At 38.2% G+C, this 17,610-nt stretch overlaps 1 protein-coding gene across 2 annotated transcripts; it reads right to left on the reverse strand.

The window, feature by feature from the left end:
* Nucleotides 1-455: 455 nt before the first annotated feature.
* PRP40A (pre-mRNA-processing protein 40A) lies at nt 456-7,433 on the reverse strand. 2 transcript variants are annotated; one of them, XM_079066248.1, is made up of 28 exons: nt 7,147-7,433; nt 6,063-6,128; nt 5,764-5,961; nt 5,526-5,681; nt 5,348-5,424; nt 5,155-5,224; nt 5,009-5,061; nt 4,879-4,936; nt 4,507-4,775; nt 4,353-4,425; nt 4,169-4,267; nt 4,022-4,090; nt 3,876-3,953; nt 3,713-3,799; nt 3,564-3,598; nt 3,358-3,463; nt 3,180-3,260; nt 3,014-3,106; nt 2,884-2,937; nt 2,701-2,817; nt 2,526-2,624; nt 2,392-2,439; nt 2,222-2,311; nt 1,651-1,758; nt 1,507-1,571; nt 1,318-1,420; nt 930-1,229; nt 456-838 (listed from the first exon to the last, which is right to left on the reverse strand). In XM_079066248.1, exons 1-28 carry the CDS (start codon nt 7,177-7,179, stop codon nt 686-688), a joined length of 2,838 nt encoding a protein of 945 aa, XP_078922374.1. In that variant the 5' UTR covers nt 7,180-7,433; the 3' UTR covers nt 456-685. The 2 variants fall into 2 exon arrangements, with proteins under 2 accessions (XP_078922374.1, XP_078922372.1); XM_079066246.1 differs by having other exon boundaries at nt 5,348-5,427.
* Nucleotides 7,434-17,610: the final 10,177 nt, after the last annotated feature.

Here is a 17,610-nt window from a genome sequence, read left to right on the forward strand (position 1 = left end):
GCTTCATATCTTGATGATTATATATTCCACGTCTAACATTATTGTCTGAGCTTAGCTTAACTTAACCGATCCTAAAACAAGGACTATTTTATCAATCTCAATCCATCATGATGCATGATCATGGAGCTTGAAAAACATTACAATGTGCAAAGCAAGGAGGATCATAACATATTTATCCATCTCGTCCAGGTGTCAAACTAACTAGTTACATCACATCCATCAAAAGATGAACCTGATTGATTCCAACAGTAAGTACATTCACATTCATTGATCTGGATTCTAGAGTGGATGGTGGTAGATAGATATACATACTACTACGGTAAGAGTGAGTTTGAGTTGAGGAGGATAATGTAAAACCTGTCCAACACTCATCATATATAACCCTATAGGCCTATATAACTAGAGGAATGTTCACAAGACAAGAGAAATGGTTTAAAAAAAAAAAAAAAAAAGCATTGTATTGTACCCTTTCCCTTTCTTTCATCTCGGATACAAAAGTATTATAATACATACATTATATGGGCCATGGCAAGAGGTGGGTGTGTGTAATATCAAAAAAGACATGGTGAAAATTAATAAAAAAGAGAGAATCAATTAATTCTAAATGACAAGACAGTAAATAAAGCTACTAACTCTGGCTACCCAATCCAATAAAGTACAAGTACTCACACAACATGACAGTGGACTACTGGATTTCCCCATCCTCACCCACACCGAGTTCCCCATCTTCAAGCTCCTCACCACCACCATTGCCATTTTTACGGGAATCTCTTTTCTGTTTTTTATGCTTGCTTTCACCATCCCTGCTATCCGATTCAGGTGAATATGCCGATGCATGCTGCAATGCACAATTGGCATGCCATTAAAAAAAAAAAAAAAAAAAGATTTACTCTGTATACAACAGAAAGAGAAAGAGAGATGTGAGGTACCTTTCTTGATTTTTTGCCATGTCTACGCGATGATGACTTCTTGGAGGAGGAGTCCAAGTCTTCCCTTTCGTCCTTATCAGAAGTGGCATCATCATCATTATCATCCTGCTGCTGGTGGTGCCTTTTGCGATGTTTTTTGTCTCTTTTCTTATCCTCCTTGGTGGTGGTAGTAATCTCCATCATCATATCCAAATTCTCACTATCTGAATCATCCTTATCCTTCTTCAATCTCTTTTCTTTCTCCTTCTCTTTCTCTCTCCGTTCTTTCTCCTTCCTCCTCTCCTTTTCCTCCTTTCTCACCTAAAAATACACACACACACATGCTTGCTTTTTATTATTAATTTATGATGATGATCACAACCACAAACAAAGGTGGGAAAACAATTACCTTGTCCTCCTCCCGTTTGCGTTCCCTCTCTTTTGCCTTATCAACCAAACGAGCCACGTATTCCTCAAAGGCCTCACGAGCAACCCCCTCATCACCAATACCTCTAATTCCCATAAAATTAACAAACAATAATCATTTTTTTATTTATAAAAAAAAAAAATGATTTCCTCGAACAATCATCATTCATACCTGTATTCGGAGGTTTCCTCAAACAGTGGCTGGCACTCCTCCCACGTAGATGATGCAGTTATATCCTGAGGAGTGGATCACGTTCCAGATGCTTTACTTGTTTTGTTTAATTAAAAAATATATAAAAGTTGATACGATAAGTACCTTGATGTCGTACAATAAGTCAGTGAATTCTTTGGTAAGACGCTGACGCTTTTTGGCTTCCTTCTCCTCTTTCTCCTTGGCCCTCTCAACTACATCTTCATACACCAGCTGAACACAGACACACATATTTCATCAAAATGCTTAATATTATTAAATCAACAGCACCACCTCAGATTTGCTTTCAACAGTCCAACAACCAACCCTTATCTCGCAGTGGGCCTACCTACCTAACTTGCTTTCAGGTTTCGTTAACCCTCTCTCTCAACAAATATTTCACTTATACAACCAATTCAAAACAGCTTCTTCAACACATATTACCAACCAAAACTGAACTGAAACAAAAATTAAATCATCTACCACCCAAAACTAGTTTGCTAGATTTCACTAAATGAATGAATGTATAAGCTTCAAACCGAATCTCAAAAGATGAATCAACTAATACTAGACATGCAAATAAATACAACTTTACTTTATATAATAAGCGTAGAGACAGATGAATATCCAGTCATAAAGAAAGAATCCATAAGACAAAGGACTGTTACTTGAATTTAAACTATTGGCAATTGCATACCTGCAGATTAACATCTGATAAAGACGAGATGATGTCATCCTCAATAGCAGCCTTGAAATCTTCAAATGTCCATGTTGGCACAACACTCACCTAGGAAGAGCCAGATAGATAGATACATAACAACAATAAAACTATAAATCACGTATTACTATGTAAATGACGAATCCTACCTTTTTCAATTTCATAGCATCTTTCACACGGGTTTTATCGTCGTGGTACTGTCAAGTAAACCAAAACAGAACATTTAGAGAGAAGTTGGGGGGATTTTTTTTTATTTTTTTTATCAGTAGGAAGTAGGAAATACCTTCTTCTCCAACTCTTCAGCAACATCCTCAAACAAATCTTTTGGAGTTGAGCCAGAGGTATTTGAAGCAACAGCCTGATAAGCTACAGACTCCTTCACCTGTCAAAAATTAAAACACTTTTTTCATATTTCAAAAAATAAAAAAAAAAAAATAGTATACTAATACCATCCATACCTTCTGACAGTAATCGCGCCATTGAGTTTTAGCCGTAAGTGAACCCGAATTTACATCCGCTTCCATCATCTTGCGAAACTCATCACGGTTTTTACGCTCCACCCTTTTTATATGTTCCTTCAAGAAATGAACAACTGAAATGAATCCGGCACCTTTTCAACAACAAGAATAGATAGATACTACCTTTTTGATTTTCCTCTGTTCGTCTTCTTCCTTCTCCAGGTCACGGATATATTCCTGACACCACAAAAATAATATATCAATTTCCTAACTAATTAATTCCTATCAAGTTTAGCATACAAAAAATACGTACTTGGAAAATCTCCAAGCGATCAATCTTATCAAGGCGCGAACATCTTTCATCATCTTCCAAACGATCTTGAACTTTCCGCCACTGAGTATCCACCTGGTTACAAGACATGATACGGTGTTAATTAATATCCGAATAAACAATTATAAATTATTAGATGCAGCCTCACCTTAATCAAGCCACAAGTCCCCAAAAACTGCTTGTACTCTGATCTGTACTGCCGTTGCTCCTCTTGAGCTTTTGCTCTTTCCTAAATTTTTTTTTTTTTTTTTTTAAACCATGACTTGACCACAGGAATATGGATAAAGTGTGTGTTCATTATCAGATAGATCATAAGCACAACTTACTTTCTTCTGTAGATCAACCAAGTAGTTTTGGAAAAGATCTTCTCTGTCAGAAGGTCGATCTACAGCCTTATATCGCTCATCATCTTCAAACATTGCCATGGCTTTGCTGGATTACATACAAATCGTGCAACTACAAAATCTTAACATGTATGTAATGTATGAACCAAAACAAAAGCATATGATATGCCAAAATTGTTCAACAATACCTCCATCTCATGGATGATGTCAATTCCTTGGACTCCTGAAAAAGAGTGATCAGCTGGATGGATAAAAACACCATAACCTGGACAAAAACAAAAGGGAGAGAGAGAGAGAGAGAGAGAGAGAGAGAGAGAGAGAGATTAAAGCAACATACTTCTAACATCTTTGTGAACTCTTCTTTTGCTTTTCTTTGCCTCAAGCGCCTCTCCTCAGCCTCCAATTTCTTTCTTTGCATCAGATACTACGAAGAAAATAAATCAAAATCAGATATCCGTACAACGTGAATATACATACCAATGAAAAAAGGTTTTAATTACCTCATTGAATGCCTGCTTCCGTTCACCAAGTGTTTTTAATGCACCATATCTTTTATCATTTATGATCACTCTCATTGCCTGATATGCCACTTTAATCATCAATAACAAACAAATAAAAAAAAGGTACAGGCCACTAGCAACGATACCTGCTCCCAGTTCCAATCAGCCTCAACATTTGCATCCTCCAATAAAGCTTTAAATGCAACTTTTGCCTCCTAAAAAAGCCAAGAATTGGTAAAAGATCTAAACAAGCAGGAACTGCCACATCACATGAATATATTTTAGCATCATACCTGCTTACTCGCATAGATAAAGGGTTCATCATCCACAACTTTCTCCTCCATTTGTGTCGTGTTCACTTTTCCAGCAACTGCCATGCCCTTCTTGGCTTCCTAAATAAACAAATTTAAGTTGTTTTTAATTTTATTTCTCAAATTAGGCAGGAAAAGGGGCAAAGATGACATTAACGACTCATACCTCAGTGTCATGCGTTGATACTCCATCTAAGGTTTTTGGAACACCATGTGAAGAAGATGAATCCTCCGTCTTCCTGAAATTTTACATTTTTCAACATTATACAAAACCACAGGTTATAATCCTATGGAGAGGGGGAGGGATCAAAAACAATTACATTGGAGAAGAATGTAAGTTGGGAGGAATCATAGAAGCAGCAACTGCTGGATTAAGAGGGATTGCAGTTCCAGCAGCAACAGATGATGACTCAGATCCCACATTATGGGGGGCAGGGCTTGAAGCCACCCTGGGTATTGTTGAAGAAATGTCATTAACTGAAGATTGATCAAGTGCAGAAGGTGTTGAAATGGCTGGAGCATTCTGATTAGTCACCATCTCAGTTTGACTACTTCTAGAAGCTTCTTTCTCGGCCTGCTCACGGGCCAACTGAACATGTACAAACAAGATTTTAGAGCAGAGGCAACTTTTTCTTCTTTATGTCCTGATAGAGACTAAGAATATCAATTATCAGCAGAGTTTTAGCTGAGACCTTCAATTCCTCAGGTATCGTCCATTTAGACTGCTTTGTATCCTTGTTGTAATAATATCTGCATATTTATTAAGTTAGAGATGAAAAAACGGGATAGTTTGAAAATTCTATCATGATTATTTATCCATACTTTTTACCCTCTGCAGTTGTGAACTCTTTCCAAACCGTGGAGGCATCTGCCCTCTGCAACAAAGATATCAATGGCATGTGAACATGTCCATTAAGATACAGCAACAAAGATATCATCGAATTGAGCTGATCAGCGTCATAACTTACCTCCAGAGGTGTCATCAATTCCAAAGGCTTCTCCCAAGAAGATTGCTTTGTATTCTTATTGTAATAATATCTGCAAAGATATGTCAAAAAGGAATCATTCTTTGAGATGGAAATTAAGAAGCAGTGCCACACAGAAATTAGGCACAACATGGAGTTTGAACTTTGAAGTAGAAAAATAAAATGAAACAGGTACCTTCTACCATCACCAGCTGTATACTCTTGCCAATCTGATGATGCCTCTTGACTAGAAGAATGTAGAACATTCAATGCCTGCTATAAGAATGAACAAAACTTGAAATGAATAAATACACATGGATAATTCCAAAAAAGAAGCAGCCAGAGCCAGAAAACGAATAGTAATAAAGATATACCTGATTTGTGGGCTGATGTCCAGTTTGTGGCACTGGTGCAACAGCTAGTGGACCTTGATTTCCAGAAGACAGCCAAGGTTGTCCACCAGCTGAGGCAACAGGTGTCTGTATCTGAAACTGAGAAGAGACATTTGTCCCAAATGACGGGGCAGTGAACTGAGACAAGAAAACAATTATAAAATAGATTCTGATTTCTGATACTTCAACACATGAGCTGAGAAGGGGGGTTGGGCCTTACAGTGTATGAAGAAGAAGAAGAAGAAGACATTGGCATGTTTGGCTGCTGATGCATATAAGAAGACATTGGCATTGCTTGTGATGAGGGAGGCTGACCTGGTCTTGGTTGAGAAAACTGAGGACGATATTGCTGGCTGCCTGAACCTGACTGCATGAACGCATGTGCCTGTCCTTGCTGTGATGGAACCACAGGCCGGAACTGCACCAACATATTAAAATCACTATCTCTATGCAACATTAAAAAAAAAAAAAAAAAAAAAAAAAAAAAAAAAAAGCATCACCAATACAGGGATGACATACTTGTATTGAAAAGTTTGTTCCAAAACTTTGAGAGCCAATGGATCCGATTGCAGGTGGCCGCAGAGACTAAAAGATAATATACATTTATGAGTGAGTAAACACTATATCATTATTGCATTGCAATTCCAGTAACATAGGAAAAGATTAAATGTAAGCACACATATAACTTGTTAAATTTTCTCAAATGACAATAGTGATGAGCTTTCCACCAAGGTTCCTTTGAGGATATGATTTCATGTGTTCCCTTTACGTCTTTGAGGCATCTAATATGTATTTTCTTTAATACATTGGATTTTTACAGGTTTAACTAGTCCAACAACGAAAGAAAAGACCATCCAAAAATCGAGTAGGAAGAGATCTATCAGTGTCACAAGAAGATAAGAAATGAAGATAAGAAGAGGAGATTGTTGATAACAGCCACCATGGGGCTGAACTGAGAAACCCACATTGAACTCCTGATTGAAACAAATTTAGTAATGGGTAAATTACATATTTGTGTGGTACTGTGGTCTTATGTAGGAGATGATTTAATTATGATGAAAATTCAAAGAAGATTCTGATTCATTATTGATTTGAACGGTTCTGTCATGATTCTAACCTAGTAACGAGCAACTCATATTGTGGATCACTTCAGTCTTACAGCTTCGGGGTAACTTGTAGCCTAATCCAATTCAACAAAGGTTTAAAACTTGACAGTATGCATAACACAAACACTAAGGCTTGCTTATCTCCTTGGTAAAGTATGAGCCTGTACCTAATCTATTTGTAAAGAAAACATTCTTATTTATATGAATGATCATTTATTTACATTATGTTGTATTATGCAACTCAACGTTTGAACTTTACTATCTTTAGATTACTGAAGAACATTCAACCAATAAAAACTAACTTCTGTTAACTCCGATCCACACGTTCCCACACCCTTCCTGAACATAAAACCCAAAAAGGCGGTTCTGTGTGTGGTTACACCTCCAATTATGAAGAACCATAGTCCAGAGAGAAATACAATTAAAGATACAATTTAGGGTTTAGTCAAGTAGTTTCTTGCAAAATCAAATAGATAAATACTCAAAATCAAGATTACCTGTGCACCGGAATTCTGAGGATTGTTATCCATTGTTGCGCATAAGCAAGAAAACAGAGAATGGAGCTAATAAGCCCTAATTCGAGTGAACTGCGTATTCAATCCTGGTCGTCGCGAACACCCCAACCCCAAGGAGGTTTGATTTAAGGATACAATTAGCCGTTGGATGGTATACTCAATACTCAATAGTGGCGTTGCGAGAGAAATTGACCTAGCCCATTTATATACGAGCCTCGACCGTGGGACGATTGTATATATATTTCTTTCGTTTTGGAGATGTTTCATTTGGAAAACTACAAACTTCAGGTATATTTGGTAGAAAGCTGAAAGTTGTGTTATATTACTGGAAACGTGGAAAACAAAAACGAACAAAACAAAAAAACAAAAACAAAAGATTATTGATGTAAAATATTTATTTTACAAACTCGAAAAACTTGTCTGAAACATGAAGATCACGATTCAGACAGTGTTGTAGAAATGTTATTTAGTGTTAGGACCATATAAAACTAGTTTAGTTAGTGTCTTGCGTTTATACATCGAAATTTGGTATTCCGGTGCACACAAAAATGATCCCAAACATGTATGAAATGTTCGGAATGTGAAGATTCATTTTGGAACACAAAGAACAAGTCGGAAATGCACACAACAATTCTGGAATGTTCATTATTTTTCGTTCTGGAGCACCCTTCACACTCCTGAATTAGCATAAACGTACTTTTTTTGGTTTTTTTGCAGTATGACAAGCTTTTTGATGCTTCTGTCACACTATCTTGCAAACCCGTCATTGCTATGGATATTCTTGCGAGACTCAAGTACCGACCGCCACGCAAGGCTATGCTCCGAAGACATGTTTTGGTAGGTAGTTAGATATTCATGCCGGGATGGAGGGGGGTCCTTTACTTTTACATTACTGTTTTGCAAAGAAGTTGTGACAGTCCTATGAGTGCTAGGATTTGCACGGATAATGTTTGAAAACTCAAACCTTGAATTAACTTAAGATCAATGATTGCTTGTAATATGGTTCCAGTCAAGTCTGATAATCAGTCTTGTCTCGGAATAAATAAACTCAACAAAGTGTTCAATATAGATTAATAATAAGTATAAACAATGTAAAGCAACAAGAATAAGAAGAATGTAAGAAATGATGATTGACTGAATAATTCTTTGATTTGATAGAGTGAAAAAGGTGCACACTTCTTTATTTTGATACAAAGGATGACAACTCCTTAAATAGTCAAGGAGTTACTAAAAGACAAATGAAATAAAGTACGCATGGACTGAGAGACGACTGAAGATCAACAGACTGACACAGTTGTTGCTGTTAATCTTGTCTCTTGTATAATACTAGAAAACAATCAGAACAATCCAAAAGAGTACTTGATGCAATTAATGCGTTACAGACTCAAAATAATTCTAAACAAAAATAGATCTCAGACAGGTCTTCACTTCGGAATCAATCTTGATCTAGGATAGTTGCATCTCGGATTGCATAAGGATTAACTTTCCATGTTCCAACAATCTCCCCCTAAGTGACATTTGCAATCACTTTCTCTTTACTTGGCTTCATCGAAGGTAAACGAGTAAGCACTGTGGAGCCAGCTTCGGACCTCAATGTACCATTGGAGATGTTCAATAAATTTTTTCTTGATGTGTTCAGGAGAATCACTCGTAGCAGCATTAGTGATGAACTTTTGAAGAATCTTGGTTGGCACAAGATGTTTGTCAAGAACTCGGAAAAAATCTTTTTGATTTGTCTTTTTCTTCAGATAGACAAATCCGAGTTCAGGTTCTTCAGTTGGGCCTTCGGCTAAGATTTGTGCTTCAGGAAGCTCAGTGCTAATTTTTTCCAGTAAATTCTCTGTTCGAACAAGTGAGCAAATTCCACATCAGATCTACAATATTTAGCAATGTAGTCCTTTAGGAAGCATATAGCAATGTTGAAAGCTTTGATGCTCGATTCAATTGACTGTCGATCTTTGAGGTGAGCATCAATGGTGAGAATGTCGTTGGGATTGATTGAAGGAATGTTTGCATCAATGATTGTAATGGTGGATTCCTTGTTCCGAGATACATAGTATCTGTAGAGAAGACAATCGAGATTAAACTTGCTTTGAACCTTTTTACCATATCCAACAAACTTGGTAATTCTGTTCCGAGACCACACTTCCTTTTGAGGTCGTGCGTTTGTAGAATAGAAGGTTCTCCATCTATCTCGTTCAGTTCAGATAATGATTTAAGGATCATCAGATGGATGAAGTGGTGCGAACTTGACATAGAAGCATCCGTGAGGATAGATTGGTAAATCAAGTTAGTCCAAGTCATTTTCTGGAATAGCAAAACTCATGAAAGGCACGAAATTTATATCATGAAGAATTCCTTCTTGGAAGAAAGGAGAAATGTCTAACATTGGATTGGGGTTATCTTTCAACGTCTAAATCCAAATGCTTTCTTCAAGATCTTGTTGCATCTGTTCTTTAGACCAACCCTCATACTTTTTCGACGACTTCACTGGGTTGTCTGAACTAAGCGCAATCTTTTTCCATTTGTCTTTGGCATGATCAATTTGAGAGGAAATATAGGAGATGATTTGTTGACTAGTTTGAGTGATGATCAGTTCGGAGGGAGGAGGAACCAAGGGCTCTTCAGGAAGTTCATGTTGGATTTAGTGTTTAAGCCCATAACTATAATTGGTATGTACTTGACCCGAGAGTAGCATGGTCCATTTGGGTTGGGTGGCACCGGAACAATTTGTAAGGATGGACTTTTGAGAAGAGGATATTTATGATTTGTTAATATATTATAAGTTCCAATATATTAATATGAAATCATATTATTTAATTAGTATTGATCAAGAATTAATTTGGAATTAATTTTGTGATCAAAAGAACTAATTAAATATAAGGGGTTGATTTGGTAAATCATTCATTCTTATAAAGTGGGCTTATGATCCATAGTTCTTTATGTTGAGCTAAACCCATGTGGTGACCCATGGATACTCCATGGTGGTTTAACTCATGGAGCATGAGGGATATGGAAGGTCATTAGGGTTTACATGGTGTAACCCTAGTTTGCCACACTATATAAGAGACCCTAAGGCTACCAAATCGGCACCTAAGTGATACACAAGAGTGCTAGCCGATTTTGTGAGTGCAAGTAACCTCCTCTCTAGTTCTTCCATTGTTGGTGGTGTTGTGTGAAGCATTTGAGGCATCACACTTGGGGTGCTAGGCTCTTAAAGGCTTAAGGTTTCAAGCTACAACAAAAGGTATGTCATTCAACTAGATTTTTGTATTGTATATACTTCATAGTATGCTAGTTAGGATGATACCTTGGAAATTAGAAAGTTGGCATGTATAATAGAGAAAACATAGATCCAAGGTATCTAGGGTTGCATGTACACCATAGGAGTGTTCGAATGCTCAAAACTCTTCAGTTCATTAGGTTTCCTGATGGGAGGACCTTCATCAACGAGAGTCGGAGGAGGCATGGACTGAGTGGCTCGAAAAGCATCAGTTGTTAGCTTCGTTTATAACTTATCCATTTCTCGACTCCTTTTAAATGCTTTTGCCAGATTTGATGGCCAACAGACGAAGGACCATTTCTTTTTTTCTTGAGAGAACTTTTTTGATGATAGGTTGTTCCTTAATGGCTTGAAGTCCGAGAATTACATTACTCACAAGATCATTTTCATCAAACTCATCTTTTGCTTCAAAAGCTTCTACTTTTATGATTTCCTCATCAGTTGTTTCATCTCGGAACTCATATTCCAAGATAGGCTTACATTGAACTAACTTATTTTCGACCTTCTTCTCTCCCCCTCTTGCATGGGAAGGCCCTGCCTCCGATGCAAGCAAAGCATCAGCTTTTAAATCATCTAACCTTTCGAACACTAGTTGGAAACCCACGTTGATTTTCTTTGAAAGCTTATCATAGGCATCGACAGTTGGAGCTTGAGCTTTGAGAGTGTCGAAGGTTATGATTAGCAAAAGTTTATCAAACTTGTGGTTCGGAGTATCCACAAAGTTTTGAGTTGATTAGACGACTTTTATGAGTATTTCTTGCATAACCATATTCATTGCATCCTTGTGAATAATTTCCTTCTCCAACCGCTAAATTTGCTTCTCATGACGAACATGAGTCTGCTTGATAAGCTTATTGGTAGCAGTAATCATATCGTCATAGATCTTGAGCATTATAGAATTGGTGGAGATGTGATTATCAAGGTTGTCTTTTTATCGTTCCTCACTTCTTCTAAGGTGCGCTTTACGCGAAGAGATATGAGTTGGTCCAACTGATTGGCTCGGTCTAGTTCTAAGGGAGCAGCAGCCTTGATCTCGGAAAGATATTAAATCACTAAATCGAGTTTTGAGTAAAGTGATGAGACCTTTTCTGTGACCTTGTCGACCTTAGAATTTGTAGTGTCGCGTTGTCTCGGAGTTCCAAGATAGCAAACGGATCAGCAATGTTCTCGTTTGAGGATCTTGTACCCGAAGTGGAACTCGCGGACTTTTTATCATCATCTCCATCGCCATCAAACTCTTCAGGACACTTGGTATCATCGTTTTGGTCACCCATAGTTGGAATTTCTTTATCATCATTTATGGTTGTTTCTAGACGAGGATAGGTGATGTTGATTCCTTCTTGATTTTCTTCCCCTTCTATTTTGTCTGAGGACGAAGAAAGTCCAAAGTCAACATGAGCCTTAGAGGATGATGGCTTTTGCATCATGTTGAAAGTAGAAGGAACTGGGATAGCACAAACTGTTGTGTTATCATCTTCAAACATGATCTCATCGGAGAGATCTTCTTCAGCATATGGCGTGGGTGTCTCGGAGATAGGCATGGAGACATGGACATCTTTGGCAGCATCAGTCTTTAATGAAGGATCATCCAATACAAAGATTGTATTGGGAACTTCTCCTATAGCAACTTCTTCATTCCGAGGAGAATCATCCATTGTAAGGTCAGGAGTGTTAACATTTTCACTTGGTGTAGTCTTCAGAGCATTAACAGATGGGAGATGTTCTGCATCAGTTTCTGCATCGGATGGAAAAGTGGAGGAAGTGCGACTTCGGAATGCACGTTCATGCACGGATATGAGAGTATATTTAACTTGGTCTCTTGTGAGCTCTGGATGCCTAGAATGAGCTCTATCAACAAAATCATCCCAATCATCGTTAAAAATACTATGTCGTCCTTTACCTGAAGTAGGTATCAGATCGATTGTGGTTTTTGAGATGGGAGGGACTATTCCTGTCTCGGAAAGCTTGGAATCAGTGACAGGGTCGCTGATTGTGCTTGTGTAGAAAAGAGAGGGTGATTCAAGTTGACTCATGGGTGTGTCACAGGGGGGCTCTAAGGGAATTTTTCAATTCCATCGCCACCATGTTAGAATGTCGGGGGTAGATCATGAGCAGATTCCTCGTGCGTGTATGCAGAGTGTGTTTTTGAAATTCTAAAGGGTGTTTCGGAAGAGTGGGTAAGTGGGGTAGGCAGAGAACCATAGTCAGGTCGAGATCTGATCTATGAATCCTTTTGAGAGGGTTCGCTCGCTTTGGTTCTCTTTTTGGCCTTAGGTTTCAAAGGGGATGCCTTTCTTTTAGCGATATGCTTCGTAGACTTTCTGAGGCAGCTAGTCTATTCTCTTCCGAGGCTAGATCATCCGAGACTAGGGCAGGTTGCATTGGGCCAAACACAACCGAAGTCTCGAGATGGTGTTTTAGGCAAGTAGATTCGGAAGGAATATTGTTCAACATATGTTGAGGAAGACGTTATACAACTCCAAAGGCAGCTTGGCTTGGTAACCTGTAAGTTTTAATTGTTTTAAAGGAGCAATATACCTCACTGATGTCTGAGTTGAGTGAAATTGGTTCATGACGTTCGGAGTATAACTGTTGCAGAGTCAGAGCCCAAAATCTCGGACTCGATATTTCATTTTCCTTCCTCTTATTGGTGAATTTTTTGAAGTCTTGCCAAAGGACCTCCGGTAGATCGACGACGTTTGTTCGGTCGATGAAGATGTTGTAGAGACATAGAGCCAGTCTTTGCTCATGATGTTCGTTCCACTGTGCTTGCCGAACAATCCTCTAAGAATGAGGTGCAGCAAGATGGTCCATAGGCCAGGAACTGCTGACTTCTTAAACTCCTTGGCTTTTAATTTTCCATTGTACCCGATCTGAGTGAGAGATGATTGAAATTCGTCTGATGTGGGTTCCTTCACTCGAAAACCTTGAGGGTTTTCTGCAACTCCAATAGCATAAAGGAAAGTCGCTTTGTGAATAGGTACAATCCAATCATATGTGATATTTACTTCAATAACACCATCTCCAATCTTGATTCGTTCAAAGGCTTTGTGCAACAGCCTAAGAGGGAAGTTATGGTTTGGGATTTAATTGAGAGGAATGGCAATGGGATGTATGGAGATAAACTCGATCATGATTCTGACGGACTCATCGTATTCCATGGAATCGAGGGAAAAAGAGTTGGGTGGTTTTCTTAAGGATTGGTTCGGTTGATGATGATGAAGCAGACCCTTTTGATGATTTCTTCTTAGTTGCAGGTTTGGAAATTTTCGACACCATTGATGAAGTCTGAAGAACTCTGAAGAACAAAGAGAGCATGGTTGAATTGTTCTATGAAAACGATAGCCAAATGTGAGAAAAGTGGGAACAGTTAGGATTCAAAATCCTTTTTTAGGTGGATGTTTCCGGGCCAGGTCGAAGAATAAGAATGATGACACCCGAAAAGGTAACAATTTGCATTAAATGCATATGTCTAAAAGACCTTCCTATGTGACAGTTGGTAACCACGAGATGGAACGTTTGTTTTTTCAATTTGGGTAACCGTCGATTCGATTCAGAAACACTCAGTACTTTATTGGAATGCATTCCAAAAGCATGTTTAATTAGAATTAAGAGAATAATCATGGAGAAATTACCGTTTAAATCATCATGAGAAAACGTTTTGGGATTAATTCATAAATGATAACTTAAAATTCATTTATTGTTTATTTAAGAGAGAATCTCAGAATGATCAGGTTCTGAGATTGAATGACATAAGATACTTTGGAAGAAATGTCAAAGCTACATTAATGCATGATATAGGTTCAAAGATGGCACAATCTCTAAATGAATATCAGAGGTATCAATGACTAAGGTTCCTAGAGGTCAAGTTTATAAAAACATAGATTGGAGAAGTTCTGAGAGACGAAGGAGCATATATCGGACAGAGATAAGTTTGAGATCACATTACCAACTCAGATTTGAATTCCAAGGTGAATTTATCAGCAGGAATTCGGAATGTGAAATATTATGAGGCGGAACATTCTCAAGATCTCTGATAAGATGGCTTCGGAGGGAGCTTCCAATAAGGTGATATACTGAAAAACTTAACACTAGAAGAAAATGTTAGAAAAAAAGACATATAATGATCCTTTATTTTCCGAGAAGAAATAATTCAAAGGTAGAAAAAGGTTTGGTTTGGAATCATTTGACTTTCTGATGTTTCCATCCAAGAGTACAAATTTCCTGAAATAATTGAGGATCAGGCATCATCATTTTTATTTTATTCAGAAAACCATTGATTTGGTTTCATCTAATGCCTTAGTAAAGACATCAGAAACCTCATCGTCGGTGTTAGGGACAGGATCCTTGGCTTATATTCAGGATCCTCAAGTACTTCAGAAGCATCAGGATCTTAAACATATCCCAGGATCCTGACTATTGTCACTAATATTTCTAACACTTGTAACGACTATATTCTCTTTACCTTTCTCACATGTGCAAAACGAGTCAACACAAGACCCATTCTCAACGGAGAGTCATTTCAATCAGGCAAAAGACCTGGAATACCAAGTCAGATAACGTTCATATGTTGATTTTGGAGGATCCCAAAATTATCGGACTTCTTGTTATCAGCATTATACTATAAATAGCACCTGTAACTAGCACACTACATATAAACTTAGCTCGTATACGACAATTGTACTTGCATTCTCGGTATTCAACATTTTATATCAATAAAATTATCAAGGCAAGTGATCATTATCACCTCCCAAGGTTTTATGTTGGAGATCCTATCAAGGATCAAGGGCTTTCCTTGTAACTCACTTGTGTCACTTTAATTATCATTTCTAACTTGATTTATCATGAACATCACAGCCTCTCCTACAATTTGGTCAAATTTTACTTAATTGATTTTTGACCAAAACAATTTGGCGCCCACCGTGGAGCCATGGTGTTCAATACCTTTAGGGAAATCATGTCTACACAACCAGCCATATCTTCCTCCTCCATTCCTCCCATTTCCTCTAAAAACCTTCCTCCACCCCCAAGGGTGCTCCCAAGAAAGCCTCTGAGTCACCAAAGAAGAACACCTCTTCAGTCGCTACCCAAGGACTTCAGGATCCTCCTGTGCTGATTTCCAATAATGAAATCTTTGCTATGATGAAAAACTGGAACGACAAGTCGCTCAACAGCAGGAGGATAACAGGACAATACTCAAGGAAGTGGAGAGAATGAGGGCAGAGATCCACAAGCCTGAAGAAGCAGCACCCTCGATCTTGCAGCCCAATATCCTGAACTTTGATAACACGGGATCCTTAACAAATCGCCACAAGATAGGATCCTCAACACCGACCTTTGTTCCCGCTTGGGGCGCAACTCCAAGAGAGCATGACCATACGACCCAAGATCCCGGAGGAACCTTCGTTACTCCCAAAAATAAGGATCCTGGAAACTTTGTAGATAATAATTTCCTTACTACTAACTCTATGGATGTTGATGTAGGAATGAGCCCACTCATGGCCAAAGAACTTCAATAGTTATGGCAAATGATCTCAAGCGTGCCTGGAGTAGTTCAACCTATACCAGAAGTATCCCCCACAAGCCACAAGATCTCAAGATTTGCTCCCGCAATAGCTTATACCGAAGTCTAAAAACACTTCCAAATGCCCAACATAAAGCCTTATGATGGGACCACATATCCCGATGAGCATGTGGCACGGTATAGGTAAAGAATGGAGATCATCCTTATTCCCACACACTTGAAGGAAGCTTGCATGTGCAAGGGTTTTGGTTCGACTCTCACGGGATCAACTTTAAAATGGCTTCTTAACGTTCCTCCTTACTCTATTACTTCATTTGCTCACTTAGTTAATTTGTTTAACAATCAATTTTCTTGTAGCAGAACGTTCAAAAACATCAGTAGTGATCTTTATCGAGTGGTTCAGGATCCTAAGGAATCCCTTAGGACTTTTGTGAACAGGTTTGGCAGGGAAGCTTTAAGTATCCCCAACATCGATATGGCGGTTGTGGTTGAAGCCTTTAAAATGGGCTTAAAAAGGACTATCCTTTCTATGAAGACCTTGTAATGACCCAATGCAAGAGAATGGTTGAGGTCCGAAGCAGAGCATTAAGATTCATAAGGCTCGAAGAAGACAAGGAGATCCAAAAAAGGAGCAACCCACCAAGCTCATACGATCACCCTAATAGGAAGGCCGACTCATTAGCACAAAGATACTACAAGTCAAAACCATATTCCAAACCTGATCATCATAGGGTTAATGCCCTTGAAGATGAAGGAGAGAAAAGAATTTCCATCTGTGGATATTTCAGGTATAATATTCTTGGATTATGTGCTTAAGCCCATGACTATAATTGGTATGTACTTGACCCGATAATAGCATGGTCCATTTGGGTTGTAACACTCTGGAACAATTTGATAGGATGGATATTTGAGGAAGGGGTTATTGTGATTTATTAATATATTATAAGTATAATATATTAATTGAGAAATCACATTATTTAATTAGTATTGATCAAGAATTAATTTGGTATTAATTTAGTGATCCAAAGAAACTATTTAAAGTTATAGGGAATGATTAGGTAAATTAGTAATACTTCTAGTTAGACTCATGACTCATGTTGAATAGGGTTGGACTAAACCTACATGAAAGTCCATGAAAGGCTTAGCCCAAAAGGCCTAAGAAATATGAAAAGTCATTAGGGTTTGCATGGTTGTAATCCTAAGCTATAAAAGAAGTCCCTAACACCCTAAAATCGGCCCTATGCATGCTAAAGTAGAGAGGAACCTATGATTAGCTTTTCGGGAAATTTCCAAACGAACAATTTCCGAGAAAGCTACAAGTGCATTGGCTCAACTTGAAGGAGAGTTGTCTCGGCGTAGTGAAACTGCTTGGCTGATGCTTACAGCGATGTAGCCTACTTGTATACTAGTTTTCTATGGGGCTACTCTGAGTCAACAGGGTTGGTTGGAAAGCCTCAGAAGAGCCGTGATAAAGAACAGCAGATTTCGAAGGACAGTCAAGGGCACAAGTTAGAATGAAGCAATATGAGGATCAACATAGAAGTGAGAGGACCTTTTCTCGTATGTGGGACTCTCTATCTTCTTGGGTAGAACAACATGATCTTGACCTATCATTTGTTCAATTTGGTCGATCTGATAC

This window comes from Lactuca virosa, chromosome 1, assembly GCF_052849685.1.
Source record: "Lactuca virosa cultivar CGN04683 chromosome 1, Lactuca_virosa_CGN04683_v6, whole genome shotgun sequence".
NCBI lineage: Eukaryota > Viridiplantae > Streptophyta > Magnoliopsida > Asterales > Asteraceae > Lactuca > Lactuca virosa.